We start from the raw sequence: 21,911 nt of genomic DNA on the forward strand, positions 1-21,911 counted from the left end.
AATTTGTCGTGATAATGTAGGGCCTATCAATGCTACTTCATTGGATACAGCTGGCAAGTTTTCAGGACAAGCAACTGTATAAAAACGAGTCCCGATTGTGAAATCTTAATTATTTCAGTTGTTCTGAGCCGTGTAATCATGAGGTCCGGTTTCAGAATAATTGTCCTGTGTCTAGCGTATGTGGCATCATCCCTGGCTTACAAAGCATGGGAATGCCCTACAGAAGTTCTTGAGCAAAATCGAGTGGACTGCCACCCAGAAAGTGGAGCAACGGAGGCAAACTGCATAGCTAAGTATGTTATGGATCTTCCCATCATTTTAATTTGGTTATTCGGCGTCTTTTCTTCCTATTATCTCCTCTCTTCTTATCATCGTCATATCATTCTCATCTCATTCTTAGTATCGTCACATCAGTGCACATCGTCACTAAAGGCAAGTCACTGCCAAGTTGCACACACCACCCAATATTATTCACAGCATGCATCAATCGGCGGCCGAATATCTGAGCACATGTTGTTTTTACGGTACCAGATATACAATTCATCTGATGGCTTCGTTATGAGCTGCAAAGGAGCAACCTCATTATTTAAGTACCGAACGCACACATCTCGTACGAATAGTAATGTCTTATTATAAACATGTTATTGTTTCCACTTAGGATGCAATGCAACATTTGCACGCCGAAAGTAATTTAACAAATGACAAGCGACAGTTTGAAAAAACCATCTCTTATGATTGGTCAAATTACTTACGCTGCGCTTAAGCTTGGTTCCCACTAGAGCCGCAACGTAAGAACGTAGACACAACGTCGAGCGAGATGACCAATGACAAGCGACAGTTTGACTATTTCATCATTTGTGATTGCGGTACGTCCTTGTGTTGCGTCTCTAGTGAGAACCAAGCTTTACTTCTCCTTGCGTTGCGTCTAAATGAGAACTAAACGATTGTTGTCGACCGCCAGTGCGTTAACTTAAGATTCAAAATCTACCTAATGGACGTAGTTTTTGGTTTAGTTTTTTGTACAATGTTATAGTGCAACATGGTATTGCTGAATTGTTAAAATAACAATTCAGGTAATGTAGCGGTATCTCTCTCTTACTACTGCAGGGGATGCACGTGGTGTGAAACGTACTCTCAGGGTGTACCATGGTGCTTTGATAACACCAAGCCTGGTTTTGATGGCACGTGCAAATCAAACGTCGCACCTAAAGACCGTGTCGATTGCTGGCCTAAACCTCAACCTGACAACGCTAAATGTGTCGACGCCGGTTGTACATGGTGCCCACTCAACGGCTACACATCATGCTTCTACGATAACAATCCCGTAACAGACGAACCAACTACATTCAGTTCGGTTACAAACGCTCCCGTAACCACGAACCCGAATTATACGGCTCCGCCGCATTACACGACTCCGCATTATACAGGCCCCACTAACGCGCCAAATCCTACGTACGCCCCCGGGTGCGCGTCCACTCTGGCACCTGCCGATCGCGTTGACTGCTTTCCTGGTAGTGGAGCTTCGGAACAGAGTTGTATTGCAAAGGGTTGCATTTGGTGCGAAGACAATACACCAGGAATAAATGTCCCATGGTGTAGTTACCCGACTAAAACACCGCCGGGGGGAGGAGGTGGAGGAGGAGGAGGCGGCGGCGGCGGCGGTGGTGAGAATGGTTGTGTAACGGACATCCCAGAGCAAAATAGACGTGACTGTTTCCCAGGTAAGCATTAGAGTACGTAAGAGGAAAACATATTTTAGGTTGTTGGCGTAGCGGTCGAATTCAAACTCCACTCCAGACAGGTTGGTCCTGTTTTTAAATTAATGTAACCAATACTGTCTCAAAAGAGAGAAGTGTACCGAATAAAGCGCTAACAAAAATAAACATTTGGGAAATTGGTTTTTGAACCAATTTACTTACTTTAAAAAATAACAAAAAAATTTCCATGAAAAGCAATTTCGTTCGTTGTTTAGAGTAGAGAGTCCTCTGGTCTGTGGACAACACTGTTTATTCAATCTCTGAGTGAAATCCGGAATAAATTGAAATTGTTATTTACATAAGGTGGTGGAGCTTCCAGTACAAGTTGTGTGGACCGAGGCTGTCTTTGGTGCGAATCATCCACCGCTGGTGTACCATGGTGTTTCTTTAACTTCACCGGTGAAGGAAGTGATCCAGCACAAGATGTGTTCCGAATTGACTGCATGCCTGAAGGAGGATTTGACACGGAAGAGTGCCGCAACAGAGGCTGCGAGTTTATGGGTACTAATGTACCTAACGCGCCAATTTGTTATTTTCCAGACGACTGGGGTTACGAGATGATTGGTAAGCTTTTAGACGAAATGTTGTTATTTCTAAAATATGTGTACTGAGTACCGTACGCCAGGACGTGATTGGTTCAGAGATGGCGCGAATTTTGCATACGAATTTCGTGGCATCATCCGGCAATAACATTGGCTTAATGTATTGTTTTGTTTTTTTTTGTTTGTTTTTTTCCTTTCCTTTGGCTTAATGTCACCACCATGTCAGTCAAGTCCATCCATATTTTGATGTCTGTCTGTATATGTACTTTTTTCCGTAACGTTACCTCTTTATTGCCATATAGTGTTGGTCTAAATGTTTATTGTGAAGAACCTGTTTAGCTGCGCCTTGTGTAACCCTATCTATTATTAACTCGTTTTAGGTGATCCCATTGTAACGTCAATGGGCTATCAAGTGAACCTAGAAAAGCGTGGTACAAACACACTTTACGGCGGCGACGCTCAGTATTTGACGCTCCTAGTAGAATTCCAGACAGATGGACGTTTACACATTAAGGTATGTTTTATCGCCTTAATATTAATGTTGAACATGTTTTCTACAAAAAAAATCCCCGATGCTAATCGTGGGCAGGTATTGCGGATGTTAACAACATCTCAGACCATAATCTGCGCGGAGGTAGCAAATCTCTACGATGCGTACAACTGTTATACAGTGGCGTAACGTATAGGCCTAGAGTTTAGCCAGTAAGCGCTAATAACCGTTACGCTACTGATGTTATACCGTTATAACCTGGCTCTAACACTACGTTCTTTGTCCTTTAGTTCACAGATACAAATGCAGCCCGATTTGAGGTGCCATTGTCCATTGACGCTCCAAATGTCCCAGCCGCTAACCCACTCTACGACGTCGGCTTCAGTAACGATCCCGTCTTTAACTTCAACGTCACCAGACGATCAACTGGAGAGGTTATGTAAGTACAGACTCGGTGTGGTCTTTACTAGTGACTAGTGATTCTAGCTCAAGTATGACACGCCATGTTATCGCCGTCTCTAGACTTAAAGTACATGAATGCATCTTCTATGGTTGGCGTTTCATCAAGGTGTCACTGGCAAACGATACGGTATAGAAAGAAAGTAAAATAAAAACTATTTTTTGTTACAGATTCGACACCTCGATCGGAGGTTTTGTATTCTCGGACCAATTTCTTCAAATCGCTACAGCCATGTCACAGAATACCAAAATCTATGGTTTCGGAGAACACGAGCATCACAGCTTTAAACATGACATGAACTGGCAGACGATGGGAATGTACGCACGTGACCAGCCACCGACGGTAAACTGACGCGTAATGCGTTTTATGTAATAAAGGTCCTATTATTTACCTCAAATACTGTACTCTAGTCTATAGGTTCTAGCAGAGTTTTAACTCTTCCCTGGTTCTAGACTGAGTTTTGGCTTAATTTTAGTAAAAATATAAATATTTTGGCACATATGGCGTTTCATACGTAAACTACTTGAGTAGTTTTCAGACTTAAAATCGAAACGCCGACTGGTGGACTAACATAAAAAAATACAATAAATACAGTTTTGGAACGAATCTATAATCCACCCACGATTGAGTGCATGTGTTTTTTGTTCATTCCCAACTCCTCGTTTGGTCGGCCTAAAAAACCGAACCATTTGCCGTTGTTTTAGATTAATTTTTACAATGAAGATCTTGCCACTGAAGAATTTTCTTTAGGCCTATGACTTATTTTAAATGTTAAATTCATAATCAATAATTTTTAAGATGAGCTTGATAAATAAATGTCCATGATAAATGATGTAATAATTGGCACAAAAAACAAAGATATCTTTTAGAAATTGTTTTCTATGATGAGGTTTATGTATTTTGGTTAAATATTGCTCGTGTTTGTTGCTCGCCTGTCCATCCCAGAAACTTTATCTTCCAACAGGTGTTATACAGGACAATGTTATCTTAATTAAATCTACCACACTTTACTTTCATTATCTAATATATTTTACATATTGATAATTATTTAGATAAATAGATTACAACTTGTTTTGCATTTGGACGCACGCAAGATGTAAGCGAGTTGACCAATAGGAAGCGACATCTCGAACTACCCATCACTTGTGATTAGTCAAATCACACTAAAGCTCTGTCTACACTACCAAACTAGTTTGAAAAAAAAAATGTGTTGTGCCCAAATATGGTAGTGATATGCCCAAATATGGAAGTGACATCATCATAATATGTATATAATGGGCACATTTGATAGTGTAGACAGAGCTTTACGTTGCGCGGACAACCTTGCGTTGCGTTCAAGGGGAAGGAACCGAGCTTTAAACCGTAATTAATATGGTTTACAAAATGAAAATAATAAGGTTATTTTTTTGCTGATTCTGTCTTCTAGGCTACCGGTAATTTATACGGTGTGCATCCATTTTATATGGCGGTCGAAGAAGACTTCAACGCCCATGGTGTTTTTTTCCTCAACAGTGCTGCGCAAGGTACGATTGCCAGACATCAACAAACAAAATATAACAATGAAATATAAAATTTAAAGCTCTACTTTGACAAAAAAAAAAGGTGATATATATATATAGTGATATGTCCAAATATGGTAGTGATATGACATCATCATGTCCATATATGGGCACATCACATTTAGGTCACATAAAGTTTGATAGTGTAGACAGAGCTTGTGGTTCTAATGTCAACAAAACTTTAATAAGCAAAGATACGCTTATAACGAACGAACAACTACGCATGTGCACAAACCTATTTGCGTTGTGACAGCTTCCGCGAATATGCACACATTTTTGTTACGCTTCGTTGCTTGTACTCTTGGTGCCATGTATGTATTTAATACAGTATAATTTATGTTCTTATATCATCCAGATGTGACGCTTTCACCAGCTCCGTACCTTTTGTACAGAACCATCGGTGGCATCCTAGACATGTACTTCTTTCTTGGTCCCACTCCAGAAAACGTTGTCCAACAGTATACTGAAGTAAGTACGGCTTCCGACCAATCCTAAAGGCTAATTCACACAGACGAGCGGTAACGGTAAGCGGAAAACCGCGTAGCTTGTCTCTCGTAGAATCTGTTTCTGTCCTGAGCGGGAACCGCTCGTCCGCTCCGCGTTGTGTCACGTAAATGGTCATAAGGAATAACAATGATTCTATATCTTTAATACCGTTACCGCTCGTCTATATAAATTGAAACTATGGAGATACGCGGTATAAAATGACTGATCTTTCAACATCTTTTTTTACAATATTATTTGTTAGGGGCTTCAGCAGAATTGTAATTTCGGAATTTTGGGAATAGTTTTATAATTTCGATTGCTATAACATAATGTATCCATGTGTTTTTTAATTTAATATTTTATCGTAGGCTATCGGTCGCCCGTATATGCCACCGTACTGGTCACTTGGATTCCAGTTGTGTCGCTATGGATACAACAGCCTAGATACTGTCAAAGATACCGTATCCCGGATGAGAGCTTATAATATACCACAGGTAAGAATGATATCATATATGATCAATGTCAATCAATCAATAACATTAATCAATAAATCAATCAATCAATTAATCGTTTAAAGCGCCATTCCAACGAACATACTTCATGGCGTTTCAAAACAAGTGAGTTTTTAAGTGCCTTGAATGAATGTTTTAGTCGGAGCTTTTATTATTCAGGGGTTGCGAAAATTAGTACCGGTACTGTTTCCTGTAATTTTTTAACGAAAAATTTACCAGACAATAAACGCAAAAGGACCCATTGTTGACGCGCGTGCCAACTAATTTCGTGTGTTTTTGTTACCAGCAACCCGAATTGAGTTAAAAGTATACAATTTCAGATATGAATTATCATTGTATCTTTTTAGGACGTACAATATGGTGATATTGACTATATGATAGAGCAGAGAGATTTCACCTATGACCCAGTTACGTATGACGGGCTACCGAATTACGTCACCGAACTACAAGCCCAAGGAATGCACTACATTATAATCTTGGTAAAATATATTTACATTTCATATTATTTTAGTCATATGTATACTGTTAGTATTTATAAGATGATAAATTACGTTAAACCTTTTTATCAAGACACAGCATATTAACAGAAACATTCTAAAAAACAAGAACATTATTAGGCCTATTGGAAGAAGTTATTATTTTTCCACGTTCATATAGGCCTACGTTACCATAACCCAACATTAAGCATCACTACATCCACCCATGGAGAATGATCCACCAAATGTAGGCCTACATAAATATATCTAACACAGAGATAATTCGACACAATTAAAACCAAGGTTAATTACTTTGTCTTATTGAGGGAGACTGATACGAACTCATTATATAACGGATATGACCAAATACTTTTTTTACATTTGTATTCCACCTTTTTGTACTTTGTGTGTTTTTAAAAATGAAAGTCACGAAAACACACAATATTAAAATGAAAATGGAACGAATAAAGACTAATTTTACGTTTTCAAGAATGAAAATTGAATATAACTGAAGGGTGTTTCACACAAAAGAGGAGGAAAAAATACTAATAGTGCAGTTATTTTCAGGATCCTTTTATAGGCAACGATCTTCCAGCAGGTACATATCCACCGTACGATGAAGGTACCGCAGCTGATGTATGGGTTAAGAATAATGACTGTTCAACACCAGCTATTGGAAAGGTAGGTATATATCAATGACAATATAATGTCTTTCGTCTTAAACCTTGCTAATGTGTTCAGTATCAGTTCTTCCATCACAAATAAATTCGATCATCCATAAGATAAATCTGGTTCATCATAAATAACAGAATATTTCAAAACATTAAAATTGCTAAGTAATGCAAAACTCAGACCTGCTCCGAACTGATTGAATTTCTGTGAGATAAACGGTTTAAAAATATATATATCTGTACGAATTATCCTCGAAATATCATAAACCTTTTGTATTTTATTTATTTAAAAACATATTTAGACAGCATAAAAACATATCAGGTATATATATTGCACCTGTTTTACATATGGTCCTGTTTTTAGAAATAAGGGTTAAAAACATACACTTTAAAACTAATAGCTAATAAAACTGAAAAAAATCAAAATAAAAACACAAACAAATATAACATACGGTCTACGATAAAGGAGTGATAGATAAAAAATGTACACTTAAGGATTAATTTTACTAACTATTGATGGTATTGATGACGTCACAAAGGGTGGGGTACATTGTGGCAAATGAGTTGTAAAAGGTGTGAATTGTATACAGAAAGCCTGTAAAATATTCAACCAGGGAGGTGATTACAACACACCATCTCCATAGACCGGCGTCTACATAAATAGGTATATATCGGTCTATATAGGCCTCCATTATGGCCTATATAATGCCTACTCTACTCAGACATCTCCATATAGGCCTACTGTACATTTCATTGACACTAAAAATCATCTTTATTCACGATATACATAAATCAACATATAGTATAACTAGTTTTACTTAAATTGTCTCTCCAATGTTAATGGTCTTAACTCAATAGGCCTACTTATAGACCTGTCCTTACGTCACAGCAAACAAACATACGGTCTATTATTTATGAAGTATTAATTAGTTTTAATCATTAATATTAATGATAGTCAAATTTAGAATACAATTTATTATATATACAAATCCGATGACGTGATCGACACACATATACAAGGTACAACCCTGATACGACCAACAATACAGAGACTGTTGCTAAGAACTCAATAATAAGATATACTTAAGTATATTACAGTTTATATTATTAGTTTTAATCTAATCATTAATATTATTTATGATAGTAAAATTCACAACACAAATATCATAATTCATAACCTCATAAATTAAAAAAAAATATCCGATGACGTGTCGAGCCACCGATAAGGACGTTGTGACCATTATACAGATTGACTGACGTGGCGGCAATTCAATGTTATATCAAGATATATAGGCCTAATTAAGTATATCACAGTTTACTATAGAATTAAATCTTAAAATACAAATTTACTGCCCATTCAATAATGATTATTAAACATTTTAAATCCCAAATAAGTCCAAAAGGTATGGAATTAATATATCTGTGGTGTAGAGCAGGCTTAAATTTCGAGTCACTGAAATGGCGACTTTGGCTCATAGTAACCAATATGATAATAAATGCCATTTGTGAACAAATTACATCGATATACAACCTATAAAATACACAATTTGTTAATAGTCAACATTTAAATGATATGTTCTAGTTTTTATGATTTATATTTTACTACAAATATGATATTTTAGGCATTTAAGTGTTTGTTTACATAACGGAACCAACAATATTTTGGTTTCGAAGCGTGACGAAACGATCGGTTTAGTGTGTTACACCACTTTGGTAAACACCAAATATTTCCGATTAACACGCATCAATATTTCTCAATTTTGGCATACAAGTAGAATAATGGTTGTTCTTGATATTAAACTCAAAATTAAAAAAATTTATAAATAATAAAATATTAAAAAAGTGGTTTAAACTCAATCGTTTGGTTTTGAAAAATTTACATGTTTTGCAATCTCAAATTTCATGTGGAAATTATCGTAAAATATTGACACAAAATATGTAGAAATAAACACAAATGAATAAGCTTTAAGAATATCTACACACAATATAATTTTATTTATGATTTATAGACGAAAAATACAAAAATGATAAGTGTACTCGCACAGTTTGTTACGAATTCTTACAATTATGTACTTAAGCGCGCACAGGTCAGATTAAAGTCAGGCGCTTAGGTATCGGTCCGCAAAAACGAGTATAAATTGTTGGCGGTGAGTAAATTCGATATTCATTCAATCGTTCGACGTTGATAGAAAACCAAAACTACAATCATGTCTGCAGCTCCAGCCAAGAAAACAACTGCTTCCAAGCCAAAGAAGGTTGCTACGCATCCAAAATACATCGTTATGATCACAGAGGCTATCACAGCATTGAAGGAACGTAACGGCTCTTCACGACAAGCTATTGATAAGTATATCACAGCTAACTACAAAGTTGGAGAAGGTAGTTCCGTACATGTTAGATTGGCTTTAAAACGAGGTGTCGTCTCTGGAGAGTTAGTCCAAACGAAAGGAACCGGTGCCAGTGGTTCATTCAAAGTAAACCCTGCTAAGGCTTCTGCTCAAGCCAAGAAGGAGAAGGCTAAACAGAAGGCTGTTGCTAAGAAGGAAAAGGATGCCGCTAAGAAAGCGACAAAGAAGGCAGCGAAGAAGACTTCAGCAAAGAAGGCTAAAAAACCAGCAGCCAAGAAAGCTGCTGCAAAGAAACCTGCCGCTAAAAAGCCAGCTGCAAAGAAACCTGCCGCTAAGAAACCTGCAGCTAAGAAACCTGCAGCTAAGAAACCAGCAGCAAAGAAACCTGCAGCCAAGAAACCAGCTAAGAAAACCGCTAAAAAAACAGCAGCAAAGAAAGCTGCTGCTAAGAAGCCCGCTAAAAAGTAAATTGGTTTTACTTTAAACTCTCAAACCAAACGGCTCTTTTCAGAGCCACCCAAATATACAAAAGAGATTTAATTTGCCCTTTGTCTTGTGTTTTTTATTCATTTTAATTACAATTAGTTACCGGATACAGTAACACGCCTACTTAACCACAACACAATAACATTCCTATTTAGCAGGAGACACCATAGGAACCCAGCAATCCCAAGGGAAGTGGTAAATTGGCATTATACTTGCGGATACATAATTCACTTACTGGCAATGTAGTTCCACTGCATTACCAGTAGGAGGCCTAAAAAAATGTCCTGAATTATAAATTTGTTTAACAAAATTCATTTAATGTAGTATATTTATTTGGAATTGCACCTTCAGATCGGTGACACACTTAGCACAAAGGTGCACCCTTCCAAATATAACAATTGCAGTAATTAATTTACATACAAAAAAAATATCTACTGTACTATCAATCCCTGTCCCTACCCCTCGGTAATGCCCCAACCAATTTTAATCGATATATACGTAGATCATTACTTTACACTTTATTTAATGTATACCAGGTTTGGCCTCCGAAGAACAGCGTTTTCCCCGACTTTCATAAACCGGAGACCACAACATGGTGGGAGAAACAGTGCGTTGATTTCCATGGCGTTATTAATTACGATGGCCTATGGATCGACATGAACGAACCTGCTAATTTCGTCACAGGATCTATCTCTGGCTGTGATCAAAACACAATCAACTACCCGCCTTTCCTACCAAGTACGTGTACAATCGTTTTCATTTAAAAATTATCTAAAACTATGTTCCAATTGTATAAATTATGCAAAACGTTTCAAACAAATTGGGAGGGTTAAATCCATCCACGTCTTCTATTAACCTATACGATTCTTTTTGTTTATAAAGATAAGGGTCGATATTCCTTTAACAAATATCTAGAACCGAGTTAGTGTCTGTAGACTTAATCAATAATTATGCCCTCGTAAACGCATTGTGATATTTGAATAAAGGTCCTATAATTCGATAAACCTTAAGCTCTGTCTACACTATCAAACTAGTTTGACAAAAAAGGTGTGATGTGGTAGTGATATGCCCGAATGACATCATCCTGTGCATATGGGCACATCACATGTTTTTATCACATAAAAGATTGATAGTGTAGACAGAGCATTAGGCATACCAGAGTTTCTGTATTTAAATTTGTGAAGTCTAGGAAACTAATCGAAATACTATTACTATTTTATGACAACAGAGATTTTTGGTGGCCAGCTAGCCGACAAGACACTGTGCCCCGACGCATGTACTCACATCGGCAACCACTACGATGTACACAATCTCTACGGATGGTCACAATGCCTACCCTCACTTATGTAAGAACGTTTTCCACATTAACAACAAATATTAGTCTCTAAATCTCTGTACATTTGAAACTAAAATCATAATGTACACCAATCTATTCTAGGTCTACTCTATATATTAATTCTTGTTATTTCTAGAGCTGCACGTAGCGCTACTGGGAAACGAAGTATTGTCATTTCAAGATCCACTTTCCCGGGGGCCGGGAAGTACGCCGGTCATTGGCTGGGGGATAACGCGAGTCAGTGGAGCCATCTACGATACTCAATCATTGGTGAGTACACAAACACATACATAATAGTAGTGACGTGTGACATTGGAAATAATTGATATAGCGCCCTCTTGGTAGTTTATCTATAGACCTCTGACGTAATGACGTCCCAAAATGACGTTCTATACTTTTTTTGCACCTACCATATTACCATCGATGGTTAAATGTTTAAATTTGCAATATATTTGTATATTTACAGGTTTGCTCGAATTCAACTTATTCGGAATACCATACGTAAGTATACAGAGCGCGTTGCACACGGAATTACGCAGAACATCTTTTGCGTAGTTCCGTCTACACTATCAAACTAGTTTGACAAATAAAGGGTGACATCATCATGGGCACATTACTTTTTTTTGTCACATAAAGTTTGATAGTATAGACAGAGTACGTTTAGAATATGTTTACGCTTTTAATTGTCTCGCACTGTTGATAGTGTTGTTTTATGAATTGTCTTTTTTTTAGATTGGTGCTGATATCTGTGGTTTTAATGGCAACGCGGACGAAGAACTTTGCCAGCGGTGGATGCAATTGGGTGCATTCTACACGTTTTCACGTAATCACAACGGAATCGGTTATCAGGTATAAATAACGGAAACGTTTACATTCTTATGTTGCGTCTCTAATGGGAACAGACTATTAATCTTACTAGGTTGGTTGGAAGGGGTAATCAATCAAGTAGTAGTTGGTTGGTCAAAAAAAAAACTATTCAAATAGTATCAGTAGGTATGGTGGAAAATCCAGAAAAAACACTGGAAACTGAAATGAAATGCTTTTGTTTTGTGGTGTTGTTAATTTTAGGAGCAAGATCCAGCATCGTTCAGCGATGAGATGGCCCGTGTAAGTCGTGAAATCCTCATCGTCCGATATACACTCCTTCCATACCTGTACACACTCTTCCACGAAGCACACAGCGTAGGATCCACTGTTATCAGACCCGTTATGCATGAGTAGGTGTTTAATACAAGGTTTTGACGACAGGAAAAAGATAACAATCAGATTGAGTACTTCGTGTAAAATTGTATATTATTTTTCAAAATTATTATATTATATTTAATAATAGTTAAATGTCTAGTGTTTTATAATACAACATGTACAGTAGACCGCTGGTTCCCACTAGAATGTAACACAAGGGCGCACACGTCACGAAAACTGTGACGAGCGACAACGGATCATCAGAAACTGTCTCCTGTGATTGGTCAATTAATTATTACGTTGTGCGTACGTCATTGCGTTACATCCTAGTGACGTTGTGCAGGTTTTACACGCCACATGTACACGCGCTAACAAATGACATCTTTTTAGGTTTATTAATGATCCAGTTACACACACCGTAGATACACAGTTCTTGTGGGGCCCTGCTCTTCTCATCTCACCTGTTCTAGATCAGGTAAGACATTTAATTTAAACCTTTGTCTCATCAAAGATATTTTCAAAACTGGTGAAAAGACATTGTATCAATTATAAACTATCAAATTATTATTATACCATAATAGCCTAAATAATAATATGCAATCATATTTAATTTTTAGGGTGCTACGACCGTAGATGCCTATTTCCCAGACAGTCGCTGGTACGATTACTATACGGTAAGTTTTTTTTCTACGTAGCGCCACCATCGGGCATTTTGATTTAAAAAAAAAATTCCATTATATATATGAAACGCCATGTATGCAAAAATATTTATCTTTAGAAGTACATCTTGTAAATACGGTATTAACCAAATTTTATTTGAAATGTTTGAAGGGAGCTGAAATAGCGCCATCAAGTAGACTGAACATTGTGACATTGAATGCTCCAATGGACTATATACCACTCCATGTCAGAGGCGGATACATCCTTGCCACACAGGATCCTGATTGGAACACAGAGCTAAGGTAAACGTGTCAAAGGTTGTAGCATGTCAAATGAATTGTAGTCTAATTATGACATTAACATTTTTACATTAAAGAAAATACAGTTGTGTTATTAAATAGGTTTGTCAGAATTGATTAATATGACATTAAGAAATAAAGCAACTACAAAAAAGCAACATATGATATTTGTGTTCATTTTGCCAGCATTGTGATAGCTCTACAGACTACACTAAATTCTGAAATCTGAATATACATAATATAATAAGTTCATAAGATAATTTTTTTTCTCTGTAGTCGACAAAATCCATTTGGTCTTATCGTTGCCCTTGACGATGTGGACCAAGCGACCGGATCAATGTTCTGGGATGACGGGGACTCTGTTGGTAAGCACCATAGAGATACTATTATATCTAGAGAGTCAACTAGGACTCATTTAATTGTACACAAATCTGTAACAAGAAGTTTATGATCTAAAGCGTGTGTTTGTTGTATGTAATCATGATCTAGCCATTCCATCAATGCTTTTTTTGTTAATTAAATCATTTTAAATAATTTAGATACTTACGAAAATGGAAATTACTACCTTGTGGACATTACCTGTAATAAGGTAAGTCCTTTTTAATTATTCAAATGACATCCATTTATACTTAATTGTTTTACACGTCGCCATACACTGTAACATCTATGTCACAAAATGTTTCTCAAAGTAATAGTGATGCAATTCATTTTTTTTAATTGAACATTTTAATATTTTACAATCAAAAGTTTGATGCTTTCTATTAGGGAACGCTGACAGGAACGGTGAGCAACACAGGAGGTTCAGTGACCAATGGACTCACATGGAACACAATCAGAGTGCTAGGGGTACAGGCTGTTAGTTCAGTTACAGTTGGGGGCGCTAGTCACTCTAGTTTTGACTTTGATTCATCAACAAAGGTAATTTGCAACTCAATTTGCATTCTGTGTTTTAGGGGGAAAAAATTCATTTTTTAAACACCGTTGCTAAAGATACGGTACCGTATCCTTGCTTCTAAAAACTAAAGATACGGTAGTTATAGAGGGCGCTTCCGTTTGCTAAAAGTACGGTAAAATTGCATTACTAAAACTCGTACCTAAATATAAAATTCGTTCCTAAATATAAAACTTGTTCCTAAATATTAAACTCCTTTCTAAATATTAAAAACCTAACCCTCTAAATAATCTTTCTTAAATTAAAAACTAAAAAAATAAATAAAAAAAAGACGTCAAGAAGAGTATCGAACCTCCAACACCTTAAGCCAAAGCCTCATCACATGCCCACTAGGCTACACAGCTGGCTTGCAGAAAACCAATGCAATAGCCTATTTGATTAACATCCACATTACATAGCGCCCTCTATAATTACCGTATCTTTAGTTTTTAAAAGTATGGATACGGTACCGTATCTTTAGCCATAACGTTTTTTAAAAGTGGTTGCAGTGGCATGTCAGACAGTTTGAGCAATGTTCTGGTCAATGTTAATAAGTATATTGATTTATCACAGACAGGGTAATAATCTTTTTGAGGCAATATTTCCTACTGTACTGATGATCATATTTTATTTATTTTTTTCAGGTTTTAACAATATCCAACATGAACCAGTCTCTAACTTCCACGTTAAAGATAACTTGGAATTAAGATTTGTTGTTTATATAACAACTAATATGATTTGCAACCAATTAAAACCAATAAACAACTACTGTATGTTAGGATGACTTGTTTAACTTGTTGACGCATATCAAAAAGATTAATAAACAGTTTCTCAAAACTTACTGATGTTGTTGTATGTAGTATCATTCAAATTCAATCAATACATAATATTAATAATAATAATTTGATTAGTCTTATACCTGGAGTGCAGCTATAAAAGTAACACTGTCAACCGGTTCTCATAGTAAATAGCTACGCCTAACCTAGGCCTAGGATAGTTAGTATTATTAGTATTTAGGCATCTTTAGACCCTCTAGTCTTCTTGTTGGATGGATGTCTGGCCCCTACTACTCTAGGGTGGCCCTACTAGCTAGCTAGCTACCCTAGTCCCTAGGCCTAGCCTACACTTTTTGTATTTATAATCACTATTGTATCAAAAGTCGGAATTACCGTCATGACGTTTACCAAGCTAAAATAACGTGCTTCATTTTGCCAATATTTGTCTTCCTAAATGTCAGGAATACATCAGTTAGATATCTCATGCCTACATTTACTGGGCGCAGCCATGTTGTTTTGATGAAGTCTTGAGGGCAGCATGCATTATTAGTTCAAAAAGCGATACAGCTCGTTTTTAGAAGTTGTACTTTTTACGTCAAACAGAAGAGCGCCGCCACAATTGGAAATTGGTACTGTACTTTACTGGTATACCTGTCAACCTTTTAATTATAAGTCTTTAATCTTGCCCCCTCAAACGCACAACATGATACAAATCAACAAATTCATATTCGTACTATTTGATAAATATTCTGCAAAAGAAATATAACAAGACATAGGGCCTACAATTTTTAGGTTTGTAACACATCAGCTAATGTCGAGATTAATGAAGTCGACGACAACTCTCAAACCTACACACACTATTTCACAAAATTTAATAAGCCCCTGGTATATATAATTTTGTCCACCTAACGACATTTTATTTGTATTTTTTCTTGATAAAAATAATGCAGCGATACAAACAGAGATGAAAACAAACTACAATACGTTTACAGAAACAGTGACCGTGTCCGATGTTGGTCAATATACACACCACCAAATACCCAATGGTCTTGAACCGTCGTACATATAAATATCATTTTAATGCATTTAAATCATATTCTTATATTTAAATCAATTTAATTTGATTATGTTACAACACGACATATCGACCTTATGTCGTTTATTGAAATATTTCATGTCGTAAAATTGATAGAATTTTGAATTTATTACATTAAGTTGGTAATGAAAACAAAAATTAATTTTAATATGGAAATATATAACACGACAACCATATTACATTTTAGTTGATGATGATTACACTTGTATATATTAATATAGTCACAAACTATACATGGCAAAAGTAGTCGGTAGGCCTAAGTCACACGGAGAAGCATCTTACTGTACTTTGTTAACGACTCTAAGACCCAAAGAATAACCCTTTGTTGCATTGTACATCAGCTGAAAACCCTAACGATTAAGGACCTTTATATTCTCGTTTCTTACTTAAGTCTTAAATATTTATTATAGCTGACATCATTAATAAATAAATAAACTAATAAAATGAACAAAAGTAGTGTTGCTGTAATGATTTCGTTGACTTTCGTCGGCGGCCACCAGTCCAAACAAACATAAAAAGGTATGGTTATTCTTCGAGCACGATCGCCGTCTAAATAGCTTTTTTTCCTTAATTGTTGTGTATTTTTCTTATCATTTATCGCATTAATCTATCGCGCCTTAAGTAATACAATTAAGACAAATCTGTCATGAATATAATTCATACTGCAATAAATAATTAATATGATGTTTGACACGGCGTGTTTTCGACGACGACAGGTTCTTAGTTTGTTTCACTTGTTTCAGTTCCTCCTCGCCATCTGCTGTTAAAATATAACTACTGTCATCATAGTTCTTTGTCAGTTTGACGTCTCACTTGTAGCAAGAAACAAAGCGATTTAAACATTTTACTAAAACGAGTTACTCAAATTGTCAAAAGCCGCATAAATCACGAAAATAAGAACTCGATTAGGTGTCGAGTGGCCTCTGAGACGTGCGACGCGGCACACAGCACTAACACGACGTGCCGCTTGTCGAAAACTTTTTTGACAGATGTTAACTTTATAAACAAAATAGAAAAAACTTAAGCCAGGTCCTCAATAGAAATTCTAAAATCAACCTAGGTTATTGACTAAGGGATGTGATTTTACTAAAAAACAGGGAAATATGATAGGCTATGGGCGTACATCAGGCTGGTGACGATATGCCGGCACAAAGGACGTAAGTGCCGAACACTCGTCGGCCGACAAATAAGCAGATTTGCGCACCGCGGTTTAGAAATTTGAGCTGTAAATTGTTTTGTTTTTGTCTTTAATCGATTGATTTCACATCTTAAACTATATGATATTTCTTATACATATACCGAGTGTGCAATATTTAAAGGGTTGTTGAATGCATCAAGTATTAGTGTGTAAATTCGTCACTGTTGTCGATAAGTACCGAATTCGACACGCGCTTGTTCGGTTAATTCTCGCTGCGCTGTACTGGCTTCAGGGCACTTTGCCAAGATAGTTTGCAATCAAGAAGTAGGTCTTGTACAAATTCACCGTATATAGCCTTAGAAACAATAGAAACGACAGATTTGATGAAGAACAATGGATGAAGAACCTGTTGTCGTCAAGTCTGGGAGGCGGTTGGCACATGCGAAGCCAACCGGACCAAGTGTCGACCTTATCGGGGCAGCATCGCTAACCAATAAATTATGAGTGCAGCTGCCTTACTGAATGCGAAAAAGCCTTTGTATTTTGAGGTAAACACATATAACTGGCTGTGAATTAGGCTTGTATGTACAATTGAGAGTTATTGAGTGGTCTCTGCACCTGCACTCAATGTTTCAGGCCCGAGATTCGTAACCAATTAAGATTATATTAGTCATCCTAGATGACCAATCATTAGCCACATTTCTATTTATCGTCTGCTTTCAACGTGCTGACAATTTCATCTAATGTCATATATAACTATTAACGCGTGCTCTGCGTATAATAACGCGCATCGCAGGTCCTTGGCACGTATCACCGTATTGTTTCGTTGTTGATGACGCTTTACCCAAGTGTAGAACCTGTCTTCTTTACCCAAATCAACATATGGGGCAATGTACGCACAGATGCCTTTCTATCCTGCGGTTAAACTTGTAACTTAAACGTGAGCAAAAACGCTTGTTAACTTAAAAACTCATCTGTTATCTTGGTTTTTAAATACAGGTATAACTTGATATATTTCCTGCCTTATGTCTGATTTTTTAACGATTTTAACGACAATCTGTTGATAATTTCCAAAAATAAATATAAAAATACAAATAATATATAGAGATGAAGTGTTATAGATTTACAAACAAATTAATCCTAAGCCTAATCGATGTGATGGGTAGGCTGTGTGGAGCAGTGACCTTGGTACATTAATACCGCGATAGAAAACTTGGAGAGTCGGGCCTAGGATACCGATCCCATTGTATCTACGAGCAAGGTCTTCGTAATATTGATTTCATAGTAGACACCCAGTAATAAGAGTAAGGCGATTTTCGAATTAGGTATCAATGGCGGAATAAAAAGAAAGAAAAATCGATTCAAGTAAAAGTATGTTTGAAAACAACGGGATTTGTACTAAAACAACAAGTGACAAATACCACTAACTTATAAATAATAAACAGTGAATCCACGCGACTAGAGCGGCTAATCGATATCAATCAATACAAGGCCTACACTAATCCGATCCTAAACATTTATCTGTTAGGCCTATATGAATGTCTTCCGGTTTATCAATAAGAATAACGTCTTACTAACAAGGGCCATTTGTAACGTCATACTACAGGTGCTTATCGATTGAGGTACAGGTGATTGTGGACCAATCGATATTAAAGTTTAAGAAGAAAACATTTTTAGGCTTAACCTTGTCTAAAGAGTGCATTATCATGTCAAAACAGAATCGTTAAAGTAAAAACCCTATTATAAGGGGAAACATCCGGGACCCCCAAAAAGTGTATCCATTATAGTGGTGTCTCTCAAATAGGGGTTGGCCAAAGTGTTAAAACACTTATTTCTATTCGCTCAGTCATTTGATTAGACTGGGAAAGGGTGTCACACAAAGGAGGGGTTCTAATGTATTTTAGTTAAAATCATTTTCATCCTAAAAAAAATAAATCAATTAACAAAAAATAGATACATTTTTATTATATAATGCTAGATAATTACTGTACTTTATCAAATAAATAAATGAATGAATTTTGTTTCTTTACGGTAAGTATGGTTAGTTAGCAAACGTATTAATATTATTGAATAGAAGCGACTACGAAAAGGGGGTTAAACACCTCTTACTAGCAGCATGATCCCAGCATGTGTTCCACTTAATACTATATACACTGTTAGTGATGATGATGTATACAATTAAATCTGCTGGAGAATAATTAATTGCTGAATAAATATCATTAAATAAATGCTTGATTATTATCTAGTGACACCTGTTTTCGTGTTGCACCTGTGGAATAAATTAATTATTCATAATTATACTGCTGATATCGTTAAATATACATAAAATATTTATCAAATTGAGATTGCATAAGGTTTAATCCTGTGAATAGTAACTAAGTATATTAGCAAATTGTATCGGGTTTTTATTTCAACCGACTAAAACATAAAAAGTAGACGAGTTGAAAACAAATCAGGAATAGTCATATATGATACAGTACATTATCATAATGTTAATGGCAACAACCGTACACAAACAAACGAATATTTGATGCCATACTTAATAGGAATTCTAAACAAAAATTATGTGACATGAATGGTTATGATTAGATCATTAGGCTATAATAATATCATTCTTTTCATTTTAAAGACATTTTCATGAAGCTTCCGTACGTAATTGTTAGTGGCACTTGCGTAAACCCATTACACATCATTATACGCGCATCAAGTTTTGTAAAATCATTATTATCAACATGATATAAACTCGCGTGTACTCATGTTATCAATAAAGATGCGCACTCCAGACTGTTTGAATCAAACGTAGCAGTTATCACCTCAATCGATGTACGCATTAAACCAACTCGACGGTAATTAGAAACAAGCAAAATACATGCTAGAGATGTAAACTTGAATGTGGTTCCTTTGTGTTGTGTTGATTTAAAGCCAAAGGTTTATTACTAGTTTGTGTTAAGTATTATCATGCCAATCATGGACTTGTTTAAGGACACGCATTAGCATACAGCAACTTATTAATCAAAATAGTATGAAGCGATTGTCGAGTACAAGTTTTATCTATGAGTGGCCCTTTCAATCTTGGATTGTGTTGTCTTGTTTTCATATTTTATCTAAATAGCTTTAATTAACATCTATGTTATGTTTATCCGGGTATTTGATTGGGATGAGGTATTGAGAGGTTTAATTAGACAGGTGTTTTAAATGCGATATTATATTTATTTATTTATTGTATATACCACCAAACAGAACGTTCTAAATAAATGGATCATTATGGATCACAAATTATTATATATATAATTGTCAGGAAAAAAATCCTCTAAATCTCTCTCTACACTATCAAACTTTATGTGACAACAAAAATTGATGTGCCCATATATGGACTTGATGATGTAATATCACTATCATATTTGACCATTTACTACCATTATTTGGGAACATTTTTTGTCAAACTAGTTTTATAGTGTAGACAGAGATTTAGAAAAAAAATCTAGAATCAAGAATAATTGATGGTGGGAGATTTACTTGATTGTGTCAGTGGGCACGCGGTATCTACGTACGTGTACAGAACAACGCACCCATGACTGGTATATAACCGTACGTGTACAGAACAACGCACCCATGACTGGTATATAACCGTCCGTGTATAGAACACATGGCTGGTAGGCTCGTAATAATTTGTTTCATATTTCATACGAGTTAAATAAATAAATCAAATTTTATTATTATTCATAACCAAAGAACAAACAATAGTGCATATAACACAATGATGATTTTCTCGTCAAGAAAAGATCAAGATGATAACAGGAGGCACGAGCCAGAGTCTGAAAAAAAAAGTGAAGTCTGTTGTTTATTGTCAATGACAGACTAAGTTTTTTGATAAAGATATACTGAATCGATTAGTCAGACTTTATTGGGGTAAAACAAGGGGCGGGATTTGTGATGATGGTACCGTAACTAATGACATTAAGCAGAAAGAGAACGAAAATAATTGAATGCACATTGTTTTTGCTTCATGCATAGGAAGACTACAATTGAGAGCTACCTGAGTACGACGGACACGGCAGGAGTACAACATTGTATAAGTTACCATAATACACACCATATCAGGAGGCCTAAAATGTATAGAGCTGCTACCCTTTATACTTGGTTACTTTCTGCTGATTTGGCCTGTCTAATGCACTCAACGTGGCCGCTCACAATCTCTATATTGTTTATTAAAATTGAATTATGCAATAACTAATAAAAATCAATCCAAAACACGTTGAATTTGTTTCAGAAGAACCGTGATAGTAATTTGTTTTAAGCGGAGTGTTGACAAGAACATTTTGTAACACGAGAGAAGCAAGGCAGCAGCCAGACTATCCCAGATTGTACCTGTTAGATTATTTAGATTTATTTGGTAAACTACAGTAAACCTTATACCGTAATTTAATCATCATTTGCTAATATAATTTATATTGGTATAACGAATGATTATTATTAGTTTTGTTCTAATATTGTGGCAGTCGGCTTTAATTACGATCGTATTAATAGCTGCTTTTAGTTAGTCAGAACAGTCAGCCAGTCAGTAGCAGACACTCAGTACTTGGTTTGTTTGTCTCCCTCTTGCGGTCATAAACTTTTTTAGACTTTAAACACGTCACGTACTTGAGTTATAATGTATCAGAAAATGACGAACAAACGAACAATAAACTTTGATATAACAGGAAGCG

The 21,911-nt window shown here is 36.1% G+C and overlaps 2 protein-coding genes across 2 annotated transcripts; both read left to right on the forward strand.

Moving 5' to 3' along the window:
* The first annotated feature begins 138 nt into the window (after positions 1–138).
* On the forward strand, positions 139–15,016 carry LOC144843498 (lysosomal alpha-glucosidase-like). The gene is made up of 25 exons (XM_078700285.1): positions 139–276; positions 659–686; positions 1,074–1,721; positions 2,061–2,321; positions 2,680–2,813; positions 3,080–3,228; positions 3,420–3,591; positions 4,676–4,772; positions 5,164–5,276; positions 5,663–5,788; positions 6,154–6,285; positions 6,850–6,963; positions 10,324–10,525; positions 11,016–11,133; positions 11,260–11,393; positions 11,590–11,624; positions 11,856–11,972; positions 12,192–12,340; positions 12,696–12,780; positions 12,923–12,979; positions 13,137–13,267; positions 13,541–13,629; positions 13,804–13,853; positions 14,030–14,182; positions 14,840–15,016. Exons 1-25 carry the CDS (start codon positions 139–141, stop codon positions 14,900–14,902), a joined length of 3,495 nt encoding a protein of 1,164 aa, XP_078556411.1. The 3' UTR covers positions 14,903–15,016.
* Positions 9,161–9,769, forward strand: LOC144843769 (histone H5-like). The gene has a single exon (XM_078700706.1). The coding sequence runs from the start codon at positions 9,161–9,163 to the stop codon at positions 9,767–9,769; it is 609 nt and encodes a 202-aa protein (XP_078556832.1).
* Positions 15,017–21,911: the final 6,895 nt, after the last annotated feature.

Source organism: Antedon bifida, chromosome 5, assembly GCF_963402885.1.
Source record: "Antedon bifida chromosome 5, ecAntBifi1.1, whole genome shotgun sequence".
Classification (NCBI taxonomy): Eukaryota; Metazoa; Echinodermata; class Crinoidea; order Comatulida; family Antedonidae; genus Antedon; species Antedon bifida.

Bases quoted from the DNA above. Each gene is read 5' to 3' on its own strand.
- LOC144843498 (XM_078700285.1), top strand. From the start codon at position 139: ATGAGGTCCGGTTTCAGAATAATTGTCCTGTGTCTAGCGTATGTGGCA. The intron at 1,722-2,060 runs GTAAGCATTAGA...TATTTACATAAG, and splicing joins TAGACGTGACTGTTTCCCAG to GTGGTGGAGCTTCCAGTACA. The intron at 11,134-11,259 runs GTAAGAACGTTT...TGTTATTTCTAG, and splicing joins CAATGCCTACCCTCACTTAT to AGCTGCACGTAGCGCTACTG.
- LOC144843769 (XM_078700706.1), top strand. From the start codon at position 9,161: ATGTCTGCAGCTCCAGCCAAGAAAACAACTGCTTCCAAGCCAAAGAAG.